This window comes from Toxorhynchites rutilus, chromosome 3 (genome assembly GCF_029784135.1).
Source record: "Toxorhynchites rutilus septentrionalis strain SRP chromosome 3, ASM2978413v1, whole genome shotgun sequence".
Lineage (NCBI taxonomy): Eukaryota > Metazoa > Arthropoda > Insecta > Diptera > Culicidae > Toxorhynchites > Toxorhynchites rutilus.
In genome coordinates, this window is record NC_073746.1 from 35,463,520 (window position 1) to 35,481,096 (window position 17,577).

The following is a 17,577-nucleotide window of genomic DNA, read 5'->3' on the forward strand; positions in this document are numbered from 1 at the left end:
ACCAGGTTTTTTGTTTTAACACGTTGAGCCCTGCTTCGGACCCTCGAGACTGACCCGTGAATGATCCGTCTTTCTCGTGCCGTTCTCATCGGACCGACAATGGACTTTTCGTTTTAGGTATCTCAACATTGAAACGACAGCGACAAAGCTAGGAAATGATTTTTTGAAAAATCAACTATCGATCCGCAGAAATCGACGTGAGTCAGGCAAAAAGTTCATTCTTGGTTCTCTAGGCTCAACGTGTTAAAGATGATAGTTTGATTTAATTTTAGACCCGGAACTATTGGCGTTATACTTTAACTTCCAACCCATTCTTGTTGTTTAGGGTACAATTAAGTTTCATCATATAAGTCGTTGAAAATAGAAGTGATCAAGCTATCGGTTTCTCCTCACTGGTCTTCAAATTATACAAATAAAATATTCGTTTATCTTTAACACTTGGGTTTCCTCTAATTAATACTTTTCCTAATTGATTACATGCTTCATCCAGCGACAGAGTAATTTGCATTTCCGGATAATTTTCCGCATATGCATCAGTTCCCTAACCGTTCCATTTTATCCACGATTTAATCCCGCAGACATCTGCTTCTGCCTGCGCCTGACGGAGGTGCGAATACCGAACCATGTGGCCAAAAACAGCACCGTCCAGCTGGAATGCCATTTCGACCTGAACGGTGAGGCCCTCTACTCGGTCAAGTGGTACAAAGACGGCAACGAGTTCTACCGATATGTTCCTAGAGATAATCCGCCGGCTCAGTTTTTCGTCCTGACGGGAGTATCAGTCGATGTGAGTATTCGCACTTTGCTCCTATGTTTGGGATTATGTTTTTTTTTCTCTCTTCTTCACTCGACTTGTTTTCGTTTGCTTTGGCTTTCCCTTTGAACTCACCAAACCCGAATGGGGTCCATTTTATTTCAGCTGCTAAATTCAACCGAGAATCAGATAGTGCTAAATAATGTGACTCTGGCCTCGTCTGGGCGATATCGCTGCGAGGTATCAGCAGAAGCGCCCTCGTTCCAGACGGTCTCCAGCCACGGGGACATGGTAGTGGTCGGTAAGTGTGTGCCTGGGGGAGGGGTTGATATGTGTTATTTGTGCTTCGCTTTCGCTGGAGGGTCGTACGAATGTGGTGTAAATTTTCATCATGGAAATAGCCAGTGATAATGCAGATTATAACGTTAATGTAGAAATTTTTTTATCAGAAAGCATCACCACACAAATACAACCCTTCGAGCGAAGCTCATAATCCGTGTCAACGATGCAACAGTGCATAACACTCATTCCGTCTCGTTCTTTCGCTCTTTGTCCATTTTCCATCCGTTCAGCCCTGCCGGACACAGACCCAAAAATCACCGGCGGCAAACCTCGCTATCAAATTGGTGACATGGTCCGGGTCAACTGCACCTCCGGACGCTCGAAACCGGCTGCCAAGCTGACGTGGTTCATCAACGGCGAGGTGGCCGATCAGACCGCGCTGCGTCGCTACGACACTGTGATAACCGGGAGAGAAGGCCTAGAGACTACCATTTTAGGATTAGAGTTCCGAGTCAGGCTGCGGCATTTCAAGCGTGGTGATATGAAGCTGAAGGTAAGCTTCGCCCCATGTGTCGCCATGGGAGATGAGCTGCGAATGGTGTAATAACGATATTCATGCGTTCGTTCGTTACATACCTATATATTTTTTTCTTTGTTTCACTTTTCGCAGTGCGTTGCAACGATAGCACACGTGTACTGGAAGAGCAACGAGGAGAGTGTGGAGGGGGACAAACAACCAAAACCACCGGCGCTCGAGTCCAAAGAGACGCTTCATCCCAACGGATCCCGAGCGGATCGACAAGGTGAGCGAGGTTTTCCGTATTGTTAATGGAATATATCAACGGCTTTTCACGGGCGTATATTGCAAGCGGTTTAGTTTTACACATTCACAGTTACTTTTCACATGAAGCTGATTTCACAAAGGGTTTCCCAATCATAGCGAAAAGTTTGAAATAAAACGCAGAAGTTTCGGTAAGAGCTACAAAACAGCCTCCTTTGATGGGAATTTCTATGGTATTTGTGATTTTATGTTTTCATCCAGAAATGCGCCTCATCCAAAAACCTGCTTTTGCGATGTAAATTCATAGTGTCAAAAGACTAATCTGCCAACTCTAAACGCAATCGATGGTTTCGCGATTTTGAATCGACATCGACAATCGACAAATGACAAAATATGAGTATTTTTGATTCGAATGAAGGTTTGTATTCCGTTTGGGTTGAAGAAAATATGAGTTTTCCACAGCATTTGGGAGTTTTTTGACCCAAGTGTAACTCTTGAAAAGGGCGTATCGAATTCAGTAAGAGAAATCTTTGATAATTTATATCTGAAGAACTATGGGTCCTACCGAAACAGTGTCTTAGAAAGAGTTACAGAGTATTGATGTCCAAACGAGAAAAAAAAAATACACTGAGAAAAAAATGGTACTCTTTTTTATTTACAAAAAAAACACTTTAATTTGCAATATGACGAACTTCATGACAACTCGACTAGCCGTTGGCAGCACCATCTCAGATATTAGTGAAACGTTATGGGTGTAAACATAATGGTCTTTCAAACAACTTTACACACTTGAAATATTCCAAAAACGATAAGGCTACATTTTTGAAAGGGCCCAAACAAATTTTCTAATATTGGAGTACCGATAAGTTTATTAGTACCTCCCATTTCAGCGTTTCCAAGTATGTTTTGACCGGTTTCGCGACACGCGGCCAAGCATTGTCGTGCTACAAAATAACTTTATCGTGTTTTTGCTTGTATTGTGGCCGTTTTTCGTTCAGTGCACGGCTCAAACGCATCAATTGTCACCGGTAGAGGTCCCCCCTAATGGTTTCATTCGGTTTTAGCAGCTCATAGTATACCACACCGAGCTGGCTCCACCAAATAGACAGCTTAACCTTCTGGCCGTGGATATTCCGCGCGGCCGTCGATGTTGATACATGGCCGGGGTATCCATAAGTTGCCCGACGTTTAGGATTGTTGTTATTGACCCATTTTTCGTCGCCAGTAACGATTCGATGCAAAAAAAAACCCTTTCTTTTATGCCGTTGGAGCAGTTGTTCGCACGTGAAAAAAAGGGCATTCGACATCCCGTGGCTTCAATTCATACGGCACCCAATGTCCTATCTTTCGGATCATTCCCATTGCTTTTAAACGATCTGATATGATATGCTGAGCTAAAGGGTGTGTCACATCAAATTGCGTCACGGAAAAAACGCTGTAGAAATTTAATTTTTAGGAATTATATCTTCATCTTTCGCTTATAATCAGATAAGAGTGTATAGATCACGTTGGCCATGCTTCACTGTCAATTTTTCGTAAATTTGGAAAAATGTCGTCGAACGAAAAAGTGCGTCGTGAATTAATCCTGTGCACTCATTTCGAGAATCCGGAGTTGTCACATCGGGACATCGGTAAGATGCTGGGAATCGTCCAATCCACGGTCAGCAGAGTACTAAAACGATACTTCGAGAACCTAACCATCGACCGGAAGGCAAAAATGGATGCTCCGTCAGTGAAAAAGATCACAAGCGCGTAGTTAAGCAGTTTAGACGTGATCCGAGAAGTTCGGTCCGGGATGTCGCCAATAAGCTGAATTTGTCAAGTTCATTCGTCCGGCGGACCATGCAGCGGGAGGGCCTGCGTACATACAAGGTTCAGAAGGCTCCTAACCGCGACGAAAGGCAAAACATGGTGGGGAAGACGCGAGCCTGGAAGCTTTACACCGAAATGCTGACGAAGCCGCATTGCCTGGTAATGGACGACGAAACCTACGTCAAAACGGACTTTCGTCAGCTGCCGGGCCTGTTGTTCTTCTCCGCAGAGGACAAATTCAGCGTTCCGGAGGAGATTCGCAAGCAGAACCTATCGAAGTTTGCCAAAAAGTACATGGTGTGGCAAGCGATCTGCTCTTGCGGAAAGCGGAGCGCCCCCTCCGTGATGACACGGGAAACGGGCAGGTTTACCTTAAGGAGTGCCTACAGTAGCGCTTACTACCACTATTGAAGCAGAACGAGGGCCCGACCATCTTCTGGCCGGATCTCGCTTCGTGCCACTATTCGAAGGACGTGTTGGAGTGGTACGAAGCCAACGGGGTCACCTTCGTGCCAAAGGAAATGAACCCGCCCAATGCGCCGGAGCTTCGCCCAATAGAGAAATATTGGGCGATTATGAAGCAGGTCTTCCGGAAGCACCCAAAAGTTGTCAAATCGGAGGCGGACTTCAAGAGAAAATGGATTTCTGTTAAAAAAAAAACTACAGGGAAACTTCGATATAACGTACCCTCGTTATAACGTACCCTCGATATAACGTCACTCGATATAACGTACATTTTACCTCGATATAACGTACACATTTCCAAAGTATAAAGGAAATTTTTTTTCAATATTTTTTTTCTGATAGAACAATTAATTATCTATATTGTGATGCTAAAACAAGTTTTGTACCTTCAACCAATCCCGAAATACAGCTGGTTTTGTGATTCTGGATTCTAAATGAATCAAGCTTTAATCAACAGTACGAAGGGAAACATCATGAGAAATTCGTCTTCTGGTTGAAGTTATTCATCAACTGTACTAAAACAGCAACACAATAATGTATTAAAGACTACGTTTGTGAGTACTTCATTGTGCTTCGATATAACGTACAATTCGATACAACGTACAATTTTGAAAGTGAAATGTACGTTATATCGAAGATTACCTGTACAACCTGACGTTGTACAGAACCTTATGGACGGGGTAAAGAGGAAGGTGCGAGCATACGGGCTTGGGCTCGAAGTATGAATAAAAAGAAAATGCCAAAAGTTGTTTAATAGTTTTTATTTTACTGTCTATAATTTTCAAAAGGATCGGTCTACTGGGCGAATTTCTACAGCGTTTTTTCCGTGATGCAATTTGATGTGACACACCCTTTATTTTAATAAGATCTAAAACTTTATCGAATGCACTATATTTTGAGTTGGCGTGAAATTCGTCAAAAAACAATTTCACTGACAAACATATGGTAAATAAAATTTTACGATTTTCCCTTTTTTTATTCAAAAAATTCTAATTCTTCATTGTAAACAGCTCAAATCTTGAGTGATATGCAGACAAACATTTGTGGCAATTGATTTTCGAACAGATATTCTGTCACCAACACAATTTCATGCTTTTTTTTTCCGAAAATGGAAAGTAATCTTTTAATCTTTCTCTGAATAGATAATCGATGATGTTTACAAATTAACAAGAACATTACAAGTGTCTAATGTTCGTATATTTACCCCGATGAGATTTACAAATTGCTTTCATTCAGTGAACCTTTCTTCCGACTGACTGAAATCCTGCATCGCTTCGCAGTAAGACGAGTAACGAATCAACAAATCAATGAACTACATTATTGATCACAACAACTTGTATTCAACCCCATGTTCGAACACTAAAAGTAAAATCAAATACCATACATTTGTGTTAATCGTCCGTGCACCAAACACTAAACGAACGTTAGCCTTATACCGACTGTCAGTCGCAAACTACCGCAAAAATTACAACCATTGACCTTTCCGAGCCACCCCCACACCAAAGCAAGCGCACACATAAAATAATAATGTCTCCCATCTCTCTCTCTTTCTCTTTCTCCCCTTCTCGATTTCGCTGCTGTTTCTGGTGTTTCGCCACGGCCCCGACGATGTTCCCGGATCGCAGAAAGCAACTCGAGCTCCAGTAACCACCGGCGGAGATTTATGGCAAGTACTTCTGCTGCTACAAATGTGCTGCTACTGCTCCTGGTGCTGCTCAACTCGACTTCGTCCTCGTCGACACTGTCTGCGGTCCTGCCGGGGCCGGGGAGCTGGGGACGATCCTCGATCAGAAGATAACTCTATCCCACGGAGCGGAAACCATCGGAAGCCCGCTGCCTGCCAGCAGGGGGAATCACGTATCTTAGTGGCTTTTATATTGCGTTTTAGATTTTAATAAAGAAGTAACCTCCCCCAAACACTTTTTAGATTAAATTGAATGCCAAAGATATAAAAGAAGCTGTAAATTTTGTGAGCTTACAACGAATGGATGTGGGAGTGGGTGAGACTGCCAATGCGTGAGTGAGTGAAACAGAAAAAGAAAATTGTCAGTAAGACATCGAGTGCCAGAAGCTGAAAAAGTGTATATCACATAGTGAGATACAGATCCTGTAAATAAATGTAAAATTTGTTTCTAAGTTTTAATCGGTAGGATCCAATGAAGCATAGATGCAAGCTACGAGAAAAAGTCTAACTTAAGTTGCTAATTTAGAGGAAATTTTAGACAACACAAGGTTGATAACATCGATCATTAAAGCGGTCTACTCGCAATTAATACATGTCAATTTTAAGAGAAAAAAAATCAAGTTAAAGAGAAAAGGGAAGAGGAAAAGTGTTTCCATGATAAAACAAAAAATCAGTATTACTTATCGTTAAACTATACTAACACACAAACGAAAGAAAACACAGAAAACTGAAACAAACTAATTCGTCATATCAGGTGTAATACGCATAAACACTCACAACAAAAAAAACTTTTTAAATAACTTATTTATGTGAAGAAAATTTCGCTCTTGAACTTTAACATATTTATGGGAAGAAAAAAAACAAAGTAAAGTTGTCTACTCGAATTCAATGTATTTTTTAAGAAACAAAATATCAAATCTCCTTTGTTCCAATCGCAATAAGTTCAAACCCACAGCCCCCAACTCACTCTAAACACATCAGTATTAAAAAGCAAATCGAAACTCTATCATCTCTAGAACAATTAAAGAAAAATCAAATATCCAAACGCAGCAACGCAGCAGCGCGACGCAAATCAGGCTAACGACCAGCGACATAAACATGAATTGCCCATATCAGAAACATCACCCCGCAGGAAAATGTATCCTCAGAAAAAAAACACATCATTCGCTCCGCAAACACACACACACACACATTCGTGTTCCTCAGAGGGCAAATTTTAACGAACAAACAAAAACATACATAAATGATAATGGTGCATGCTGATGGCCCCCTTTACGAAATCAAAGAACAGAGTCAAAGAATCTCCCGCAAATGAATGTGATTTTTAGTAACTGAAAAGAACATAAATAGTAATAGAAGACGGAAAAAAATATTGTTTCAAGCAAGCAAACCAATTAAGACAACGCCAGAGCGCCAGAGTCTGTTTCCAGCTTCGTCGGAGCACAATTAGTGATGATTTTATTTCAGTTGAAACAAAGTGTGAGTTCGTTTGTTAGGAGAGGGGGAGAAACAAATTCGAATGTTGATTGTTATCGAAATGGAAAATTGGATTTTTTTTGGATTAATAATGAAAGAGATTAGAAGAAGAAAAAAAATCGAACGCACGAACGGTTATTATTGTAAATAATTTTCATATGACCCAGATACGATTTAGTCTATTTTAATAAATGTATAAATTCATGAGTCTTTTATGAGAAAATTTATGATTTTGTTTGTTTCAAAGCTCGATATTTCTTAGTTGAAGATATATCCGAAATGGAATGGGAGCGAAAAGTGGTGCACCTATATCAGTTCATCGAAAGGTAAGTTTTGAAATTCGAAAAAGTTTAAGGGTTATGCCTTAGACATAATCGCATAGTTGACGTAGTTGAAAAAGATACGCCGCAATTGCATTCGACCAGGAAAGTTTTTACGTATCTCCGCGATCGCACTGCAAATTTTTGGCTAACTCATCCAGATTCCGCAGTTTCAAAATCACTTCTGGATTACCGCAAGGAAGCGTTCTTGAACCACTATTGTTCAACATTTTTATCAATGATCAATGATTACGGCCTTACTGACAGGGTGATCTCATCACTTTCGAATTACCTTACTCGTCAAGAGGACCTCGAATGGTGTGGCGATAAAGGAAGGGGGGTCAACAACAAGAAATGCAGGATCATTACCTTTGGTCGTTCTAATAGTCTCGTACTTGATCAACACAGGATGGAATAGAGATGGGCGAGCGCTCACGAGCCGGTCATTTGAGCCGAAACACGAAATGCTTTGACGATATATATTGTTTGAAAACGCTGTACTGCTCTCTGGAGCGTATTGTCTTGGAATACGGGGTACAAGTCTGGACCCCGTTACATGTAGTCCACATAGATCGGATAGAGCGAGTCCAACAGCACTTTAGGGGCTGTCCACATACCACGTGGACAACTTTAGGAGGGTAGGGGGTAAGAAAATTTCCACGATTGTCCACGGAGAGGGGAGAAGGGGGTATAATCAATAAACGGATTGAGCCACCTGAGAGGGTTGCCCAGTCAAACGTTCATATATTTTTTCTCATATCATTGACCCTCTTCAGTGAAATAGGTATTATTATCTAACGTGAATGATCAAACTATTTCCTATGACCGAACTTTTATAGTTATGGGGTATGCATAGATCCTCATTAGGGTGGCAGCAAAAATGGTCATGTCAAATTTCAAAAACCGACCATGTACATTTTGTTTATTGGCCCAAAAAAAAGACGGGTGGGTAATGTCAGGGACATAACCGGAGTGACGTAGGACTATACAAAGGGGACAGCTTTTGTTAAATATATATTTTAAATATATTGTTTTATTGTTTTATTTTCTTCTCCTACGTGAATACCTACCTATCTACCTGAAAAATGGATTAGTTCACTGTTTACTCTTTATGAATATGTTGATGGTTCTGAAAAGAACCTTTGGTGTTGTGTTTTTGTTATCACTCGATATTCCCATCTTGTTCGGTTAAACCTTCCTGTTTAGCTATTGCGTTTGCCACTCGCCACAGCTTTCACAGTTGGAAAATTTCTTCCCATCCAGCTTGTGACATGTTGTTCAGTAAATTACAATTTAATGCGACGTGCCGGAGAAACACTTTGCCACTCACTGAAACTAATTGTTGCCTTGATGAGCGCCGAACCGAAGCTGCTCTGTTCTTGATGCGGGTTTACTGATTGTCGTGAGCAGCTTTGCAAGCCAACTCGAGCACTCCGACGGCCGAAACTCTATAATCGCTGTTAGGTATACTGGTGCTCCGGCACCAATCCGTTCGGCCTAGTTACCCTTGCAATCAGTGAATGCGACCAACAGGAAACTGGAGACCTGCACGGTTCGAGTGAGTCTTTGCCTTTCCCTTAACTTGTCCTCCTTTGTTACGTCCACGATGCCGATGCCGTACAACCACACGGGTTTACGGTTTGAAAGAAAATAAGATATTTTTTTGGGGTCCGCGTGTTTTATACTCTAGCGGTACACACTCACAGGATAGAGACAAATCGGCGGACTCAGCCAGAGGGGCGAGTCCAACGAGACGAACGAATGAGCGAACGAAGGGAGCGATGGCAAAAAAATACATTCATTACGATTTGTTCGCTCGTTGGATTCACATGCAGGCTAAAAAGGGTCCTTTTCAGGATCACAAAATTATCTTCAATCTAAAGAGTTTATTGTTTTGTTATCACTCGATATCCCCATCTTGTTCGGCTAAACCTTTCTGTTTAGCGATTGCATCTGCCACTCGCCACAGCTTTCACAGTTGGAAAAATTCTTCCCATCCAGCTTGTGACATATTTTACAATAAATTACATTCAATGGCACGTCGCATTACCACCACTCAGTATCGGATTGGAGGTAATTTTAACCTGTAATTGAACATTTGCGATGACAGTGGTACAGTGTCGACTTTCAATGTGGGGTCATAATTTGGACCCCGAACTCTATGTTTACAAAAATGTCCAACTAAATATGTCGCATTACAGGTCCGTCCAATTAGCTAAATGTCGAGATAAGTGTGAATTACTGTACTTTCAATCTAGAAGCAATTTAAGAATTGGTGAAAATCAATAAGCTCAGAACAACTGCCAAATTCACATACTCATCATATCCTGGCAAACAAATTATGAAAAAATCAATTTGTGTTTTATTATTATTTTGGATAATGTTTCAGAAAGCATTGAACTGTATTTCCTAAACTCTTTTTGGAAGGTTTAATGGCCCTGAAAAGCGCCTTGTTTCATGGAATGGTTCCAATTTAGAAAACTTAGTACTCGTGGTTTTGAAAAAAACCATTTCGAACGCCCTCGATGCCGCCTTGTTCTGGATTTGCCATTGAAGCAGTTTGTATAAAGAACAAACTTTTTTCTTCTGCTACCTGCTGCCGTTTTGCGATTGCGTTTGCGTCTGCCTGTTGTTGTCTTGATGTCCACCGAACCAAAGCGCGAGCAGTTTTGCCAGCCAACTCGATCACTTCGGCAGCCGAAGCTCTATAACGGCGGCTAGGTGGACTGGTGCACTGGTACTAACGCGCTCGGCCTAGCTACCCTTGCGGGGAACTCCAGATCAACACGGTTCGAGCGGGATTTTGCCTTTCCCTTCACTTTTCCTCCTTTACCATGTCCAGACATGGCTGCTTGGGTTGGCTTGTTGATGTGTTGTGATGCGAACCGATGTGGTGTACGGTTTGAATGAGAATGATCGTTACGGCAGCGGAGCGGGGATTTTTAAGCTGACTGGCTGGCTCGAGAATTACGCATGTGTGAGACTGTGACCAATGTTTCGTTCATTTTTTTCTTTTTCCTTTCCAATCGTGCTTCATTCTATTTCGCTGCTGCTCTGGTTGCCCGTTTTGGTCGGTACGATTTGAGGAGCACAAAATGGACCAATCAAAAATGGGCACATAGTGCATTTTGACAATGCTTGATATTTCACAACAATTCAATTATTTATCTCAAGAAAAATGAAATGTTATTCGTTATGATAGATGCGTAGATATATTTCCTATCAATTGATGCAAAAACCTTTGCGATCTATTGAGAAATGCTCGAGTTATAAGCGTTCCAAATCTTGCATTTTTTCCTACTTGTTCAGTGCCTAGATTTCCATTTCACCCCCTATATCTTCCGGTTAGACGTAGTCCTACGTCAAAAATGACGTTTGCAAAGTTTCAGCTCAATCGGACATGATTTAGGGGTGCCTCAAAGCGCCCAAAGTTTCAATTGTTCGATCCTCGAAAATCTTTCAGGGCGGGAGTAAAGGAAATTTAAAAAATTGATTGTTTTTACGATGTTAAATTACTTAAAAATGCATTAAACATAGAGATCTGGTGTTGTCTCAAAAAAAAATTTGGCCGAAAATAGATTTTTTGGGACTTAGCCTGAGTGGCCAAAAAATCAAAACTTTAAGTGCCAAAGCACTGCGTGCCTCAAAAGGCACCCCTAAATCATGTCCGATTGAGCTGAAATTTTGCACAGGTCATTTTTTTGGGCCTATAAACAAATTGTACATGGTCGGTTCTCTAAATTCGATTTTTTTTCGTACCTTTATTGTCTCTCAGGCTCTCAGTTCCAAAAGGTCGATTTTCAGCCAAAATTATGTAAACACAGAAAACTGAAACAAACTAATAACGCCTCTCGACGTTTCATGCATTTTTAAGTCATTTGGCATCAAAAAGCGCTTTGAGGCACCCCTAAATCATGTCCGATTGAGCTGAAACTTTGCACAGGTTATTATTTTGGGCCAATAAACAAATTATTGGTTTTTGGAATTCGATGATGATTTTTTTTCCATACATCCATTGCCACCCTAATCTTCATATAGGGGAGAGGGAGACAAGTTGGCGGCGTTAAGCTTTGGCGAGCCCTGGATCTTGGAATTTTTTTTTTAATGTTGATGCTGATTCATATAGCCTGAAGTGTTTTCTATCATATTATCTATTGGATGGGCAAAAAAACTAAAAAACTTGCCTCCACGTGGAGGCAAGATGGCGAATATGGTTTGGTCACCTAAAAATCAACAAAATGTAATAACAATTATTTGTTTATCCTTGGTTGGAACAGTGGAAATGCCACATTCATCAACACTGTAAATCTAGTGACCATTCTATCCTGGATTCCTCGAGTCGAGAAAGACGCACCACGCTAGATATGAGGTACAGACTAGGGAGGCGTTGCTGATTAATGGTCAGCTGCATCCCAATAGGAAGTATCCCGTGTCGGGCACACGTACAGAGCATTGGAGACAGCAACATCCCAACTTGTAATACTAACCTCGAGCCAACCGCGAGTAATCGATTACATATTACTAACATAGATAATAAGAAAAATTGTCAAAGTATTGAACTCCCGGCCCCGTGAGGCTAACGCCATATGAGCCTTGATAAAAATATATATTTTGGAAAAAAAAACACTGTAAATGTCACACGCAGGAAAACGATACTGAGCTCGTATATCACCCAAAGTTCGAAAACATAAGTCACAATTTTCCTTATTGAACGCCATTAATCGAGCCGCTGAGGTATTTTCTGGCTTTCTCGAAGATAGCTTATGAGCCTTCATAAACATTTCAACCCATGTCCGTCCAGCGTATGTTCCTTTGAAAGGGTGCTCTATGCCATTTTTAACCGCAAACGAATAGGCAATTCTTCGAAGCTGGACCTGAATGTGGCTTAAAAGCGGCCTTTATTGGACGACGTATCCTGAAATTGATACAGATTTAATATTTCTTGCATAAAGAACATGGAAACACAAATGCTGAATTGAAAATCTAACCTCCATGTCTGGATATTTTCGTTGATAGCGTCTCAAAGTTGGTTCTGGCACACCGAACTGTTTTGAAGCACCCAGAACAGACAAACCTTCTTCTATAGTTTTCATAACATTCTCCAAACTGGTGTCCGACCAATATTGGTCTCTTTTTCGCATATAAGTTCTAACCATCTGCATTAAAAAACCAAAAATTAACATAATGTTGCAGTTCATCAACTTGCCCCCAAGCGACTTTTTCAATTAAAAAAAATTTAGCTGAAAAAAAATTCATGATTGAAACTCGCCGGAAACAAACAGATTATGTACAATAGAGTACCTTTATCATGTATAAATTTTTTTTTGAAATTTTAACTTTTTTATAAAGTTAATAATGAAATTTGAAAAAACGGGAAAAAATAACAAAATCACGATTTTTCTCATTTTTATTTTTCACTTTTTTGTGATAACGTTTTCGGCAGAGTTACCGAGTACAAAGTTTTACCTTGTTATGATGCATCTTCAGTAAAAAGTAGGTGGCGCTACCTTCATTCCAACGGGTCAAATTACCGATTCGTCATCTTGCCTCCCTCTCCTCTACCAAAACTATAAAAATTAAACGATTCCATAATGGTTGAGATTCGATGACATGCGTAAATGATTTTTAATCAAATATAATTTTCTATACATTTTGTAATATCTCGAGAACAGTTAGTCTTAGGATAATAATGTCTTTATAATTTTTCATACATAACTAGCTGACCCGGAAAACGTTGCTCTGCCATATAATGTATTCCTAGAGAATATTTTGGTTGGTAAAAATACTGAATATACTTTAAGAGAGATTGTATGTTACCGTTCAGAACTGTCAAATTGATCTTAACAAAGCGAAACATACATATGCGTACCTCTTATTTTCGAATTTTCCCCTTTTTATTTTAAATATCCTTCTTATATATAAAGATATGCATAGTGATTTTTTTCGAATTTTTTCCAATCATTTCAAATATTTTCCAAAGTACTCTATCATTCTAATTTAGGTGAAGACAAACTCACAAAATATACGGACGACGTAGATCTGATCAGCCGTTCTCCCGTGATGATGAGGGAAAAACTCTCTTTTATATATAAAGATTGCGTGTAAAATCATTCTTCCATAGTATTTTCATTTTATCAATTTCTAGGAATGAATATTTACTTTTGCGTCAGATTATCCATGCATCACTAGTCGTCATCTTAAAACAATTGAGCCAGTGTTCTGATAAAAATATACATGCAGTTAGGTAGCTGATTCGGAATATTTTAGGAGGTGATAGAGGATCATATTTGATGAAAAAATTCAACGCATATGGTCAACTCTCAACAAGGAGATTGTTGAACTTTTCTTGGGCCTAATTTTATGTCTTGAGCTGACTCTCACTTAGAAAGCACGCTACTTAGAATAATTATACTGTTCATTCGAAAGATGAGGAAATTTTGCGTAGAATGCTACTTAGACACTCAATGCAGAATGGTCAATAAGCAGTTGAAAAGATATAAATATTGAAAATATTTTAATACGCTATTGTTTGTATAGGAGACGTAAACGGAGACGGAGACGTAAACGACAAAATGAACAAAATCGACTTTTTCGCTGTTTCGCATTCTACACAATACTCAACATGCAAACAAACATTTTTTGTTCGAAAACATTTGAGCAATTAAAAAAAAAGGTTTCCGAAAAATCACTGTTTGTCCGCATAACAGACGTAGTTTCATACAGCTTCCATACTTCGTTCGAAAATAAACAATTATCAGTATTATGTGCTATAAGCTAAATCTACATTTGAATCACATTCTTTGAGAGTCCAAACATGTCTGTCACGATAGTGTCTTATTACTTAGTGTTTCCTAATAGATGAATGTAAGAAACCATTGAAACACTGCTCACATAATTACTATTTTCTGTACACGATGAACAAAGAGAAGCAATTGTGTTTTTTAATGCTATAATTACCGAAATTTCTGCATTTGAATCTTCAAGTAGATAATGAAACAATCAGATCAGTAGTAAAATTAAAATAATATCGATTCTTAGCATTATAACTCCTCAGATAATCAACATTGAAATATTCCACATACTCAGCATTTACTCAAACCGTTGGTGTAGGTCACTCCACCATCTTTATGCGATTGATCGTGATATCGGTAAATCATATTGCTAAAATTATCAACATTGCAGATTACCTTTACAAATTCAATTTATTGAAAAAACACGACCTGCTGTTCCTATCATATCCCAGAGTATTCTTCAGGAAAAAAATTACTATCATAGACTCGCAAAAAATCCAGAGCACCTTTTCCAGACATTTCACTAAATTTCTTCCAAACCCTTTTCGATTTTATCCGATAACAACTGAAACTACCGACGGAGACGTTTTGACTATTATCGGAATTGTAAATACTAACGCTTCAAAGAGAGTCCGTCTAGCTATGCGGACAAATGTTCATTGAAACGATTGATTGTCCGCATAAATAGACGCAAGCGTTTGCCAAATGGAAAAAAAAATGTTATAATCAGCAAAATCACTTAGGCCCTCTTTTTTCCAATAATATACTTCAACTGGACAGATCATTTCATCGGAAATTTGCATGGTAGGCCAAAAAACAACAAAAATGCGTTTTCCCAACACTAATGGTGTTGTCGATTCCGTCTCCTATGCAATCATGGGCAGATTAGTACTCTCTGGAAATTCCCCGAACTGTTGCGGAAAAGATTTCGTATTACGCTGGCGACTAAAAGTGAATCGAGTGTGTAAATGAACCTACATATCCTGTGACCGATCGTCTTCCGAAGTGGGAAAAAAACTACACTCGACAAAAAAAATTGAGGAACAAAATGCGACATCGAAAGTTTTGAGTGATTATTGAAACGTTGTAGTTCTGTTATAAAATAATGCATTCGCCAAAGCAACAAATGGACCTTGTATAAAATATTTTCAAGTTTGTGATGGGCAGATTTGACAATCGATTTGCTGTGCGTTCATTATTTCATGCAATATTCTCAATTCAAAATTGAAGGAGAATTTTTCATTCGATAGAGAATACATCTGTGGTAAATATTTTTACTGAAACATTCTATGAATCAAATGGAAGCGAAATAACCAGGTTGATTGAATTGTTGTTGGGAATATATTTCCAAAATCTATAGAAACTTTGAAAGCAAACCAATAACGCTTTATTTTTTCTTGAAATTCTTTTTAATTGATAAAAAAAAATCTATGTATGAAATTGTTCTATACGTTACAAAAACTCGAAAAGTTCGGCACTGATGGAATATGACACAATATACAATCCACTTCAAAGATTGTTGGTGCTATTGTCAACGTCTCAGGAAGCTTTGAGATTTCCAGATGGAACACAAGCACACTTCTGAAACAAAGCTGTGAACGTAAATTAACTTTCTAGTATTGAATATTGTGAGTATATTGAATATGTGTGATAGCGACCCATTTCATTGTAAGTGTTTAAAAATCGTGAACTCAAATTGTATCTGATAATGATTTTAAATCCGTTCATTTTTATTCGAATGGCGTTGCTCAAGACGTGTCTTCAGAATTGTGTTTGATCATATTTGATCAAAATACGATATTCCTCTGAACCTCTCAAAATGAATCTTGTTCATTTTCAGTGGCGCCATCTGTTGAAAAAACTCGAGACTTTTCAGCCCATGTATTACATTTTCGTATTCATAAATAAAGAGCCTAATATCCGGCCATCCGACCTCGAAACCTGCCGGATCTGGTATCCGGTCAAACTACTATTCGCTTCATCATTATTCTGTAGTGTTTTGTGTTCTGACGTGGGACTACGTCTAACCGAAATATATGGGGGGTAAAATGAAAACCTAAACACAGAACATGCAAAAATAATGAAAAATTTCGAATGCTTATAATTCGAACATTTCTTAAAAGATCGTAAAGATGCTTGCATCAATTGATAGGAAATATTTCTATGCATCTATCACAATTTATAAAAAAATATAGGAGGTTGTGTCCAAGATACGACCGCATTGTTGACGTAGAACTTCGCTGTTATTTTATAAAAGTCGCTTGTTTATACCTTCGGATATTATTCTATAATGCTGTGAAATTTTAGCAACAACTGCTTAGTAGAATACTCTCTGAAATGATTTTTTCATTGTAGAATCAGTTGACGATAATTGATTGATGATTCATTCTTGCCTTCGCTGAATAATACACTAGCTGATCGCATGTCGCAATTTAATTCATGGCAATGCATTGAAGATTTTCCTCGGACGCTATTCCGGTGGCTTTTATCACAATTGACATAGACATGGCTACAGTCGATTAAATACATGTTGCACCAGCACCATTATTCCACATCTCATAACTACATCAATATATCTTTGGCACCGCGAGGAAACAACAACAATGACAACACTTGCAAGTATCAAATATCATGCTACATGTTATTTAGTATTGCCTCAGTGGAATTGTACCTTTAGGCATCGTTCGAACAACGTAAACCAAGCGTTCGCCATAGCATGCATACATAGCCACACATTGGTGGCTTGAAACTACTAGGAATATAAACACTTCTCATCATTTTGCGCTATTCTCATAAGAATCGCTTCTGTATATATTACTGGCCTCGAAAAAAATTACTTTCTCATGCTCGAGGTAAGCGCAGCTGTCACGCAGCTGTGGAGGAAGTTTTGCTACTGGTAAGCGAAACCTAATCACATGCAAAATTCCAGAACGACATTTACTTTCTTGGTGACTAAACAAGCGAAATAAACTCTTTTTGTTAATATAAACAACCTCGAAAACAGTTGCATTGCTTCATTATGATTAAGATTAGCGCAAATACAATCCTAGTTGAAAGCAGTTTTGCGACTGGCACGCGAACCCAAACATTATAACATTCCAGTACGACATTCAAGATGCTTGGTATTCCCCAATGGATTTTTTGACGCACAACCTTAATGCCTGCTTTGCCATAACGTCAGTTCAATGCATTGACGCAATGTCAAAGGCACC

General features: G+C 39.2%; 1 protein-coding gene across 1 annotated transcript in view; it reads left to right on the forward strand.

Moving 5' to 3' along the window:
- The window catches only part of LOC129778128 (uncharacterized), a 30,098-nt gene extending 22,670 nt beyond the window's left edge, over positions 1 to 7,428 (forward strand). The window contains exons 2-6 of the mRNA XM_055784834.1: positions 579 to 787; positions 920 to 1,055; positions 1,327 to 1,589; positions 1,707 to 1,839; positions 5,720 to 7,428. Of these exons, the coding sequence (XP_055640809.1) occupies positions 579 to 787; positions 920 to 1,055; positions 1,327 to 1,589; positions 1,707 to 1,839; positions 5,720 to 5,892 (914 nt within the window). The 3' untranslated portion in view covers positions 5,893 to 7,428. The remainder of the gene's footprint in view (positions 1 to 578; positions 788 to 919; positions 1,056 to 1,326; positions 1,590 to 1,706; positions 1,840 to 5,719) is intronic.
- The last annotated feature ends 10,149 nt before the right edge of the window (positions 7,429 to 17,577 follow it).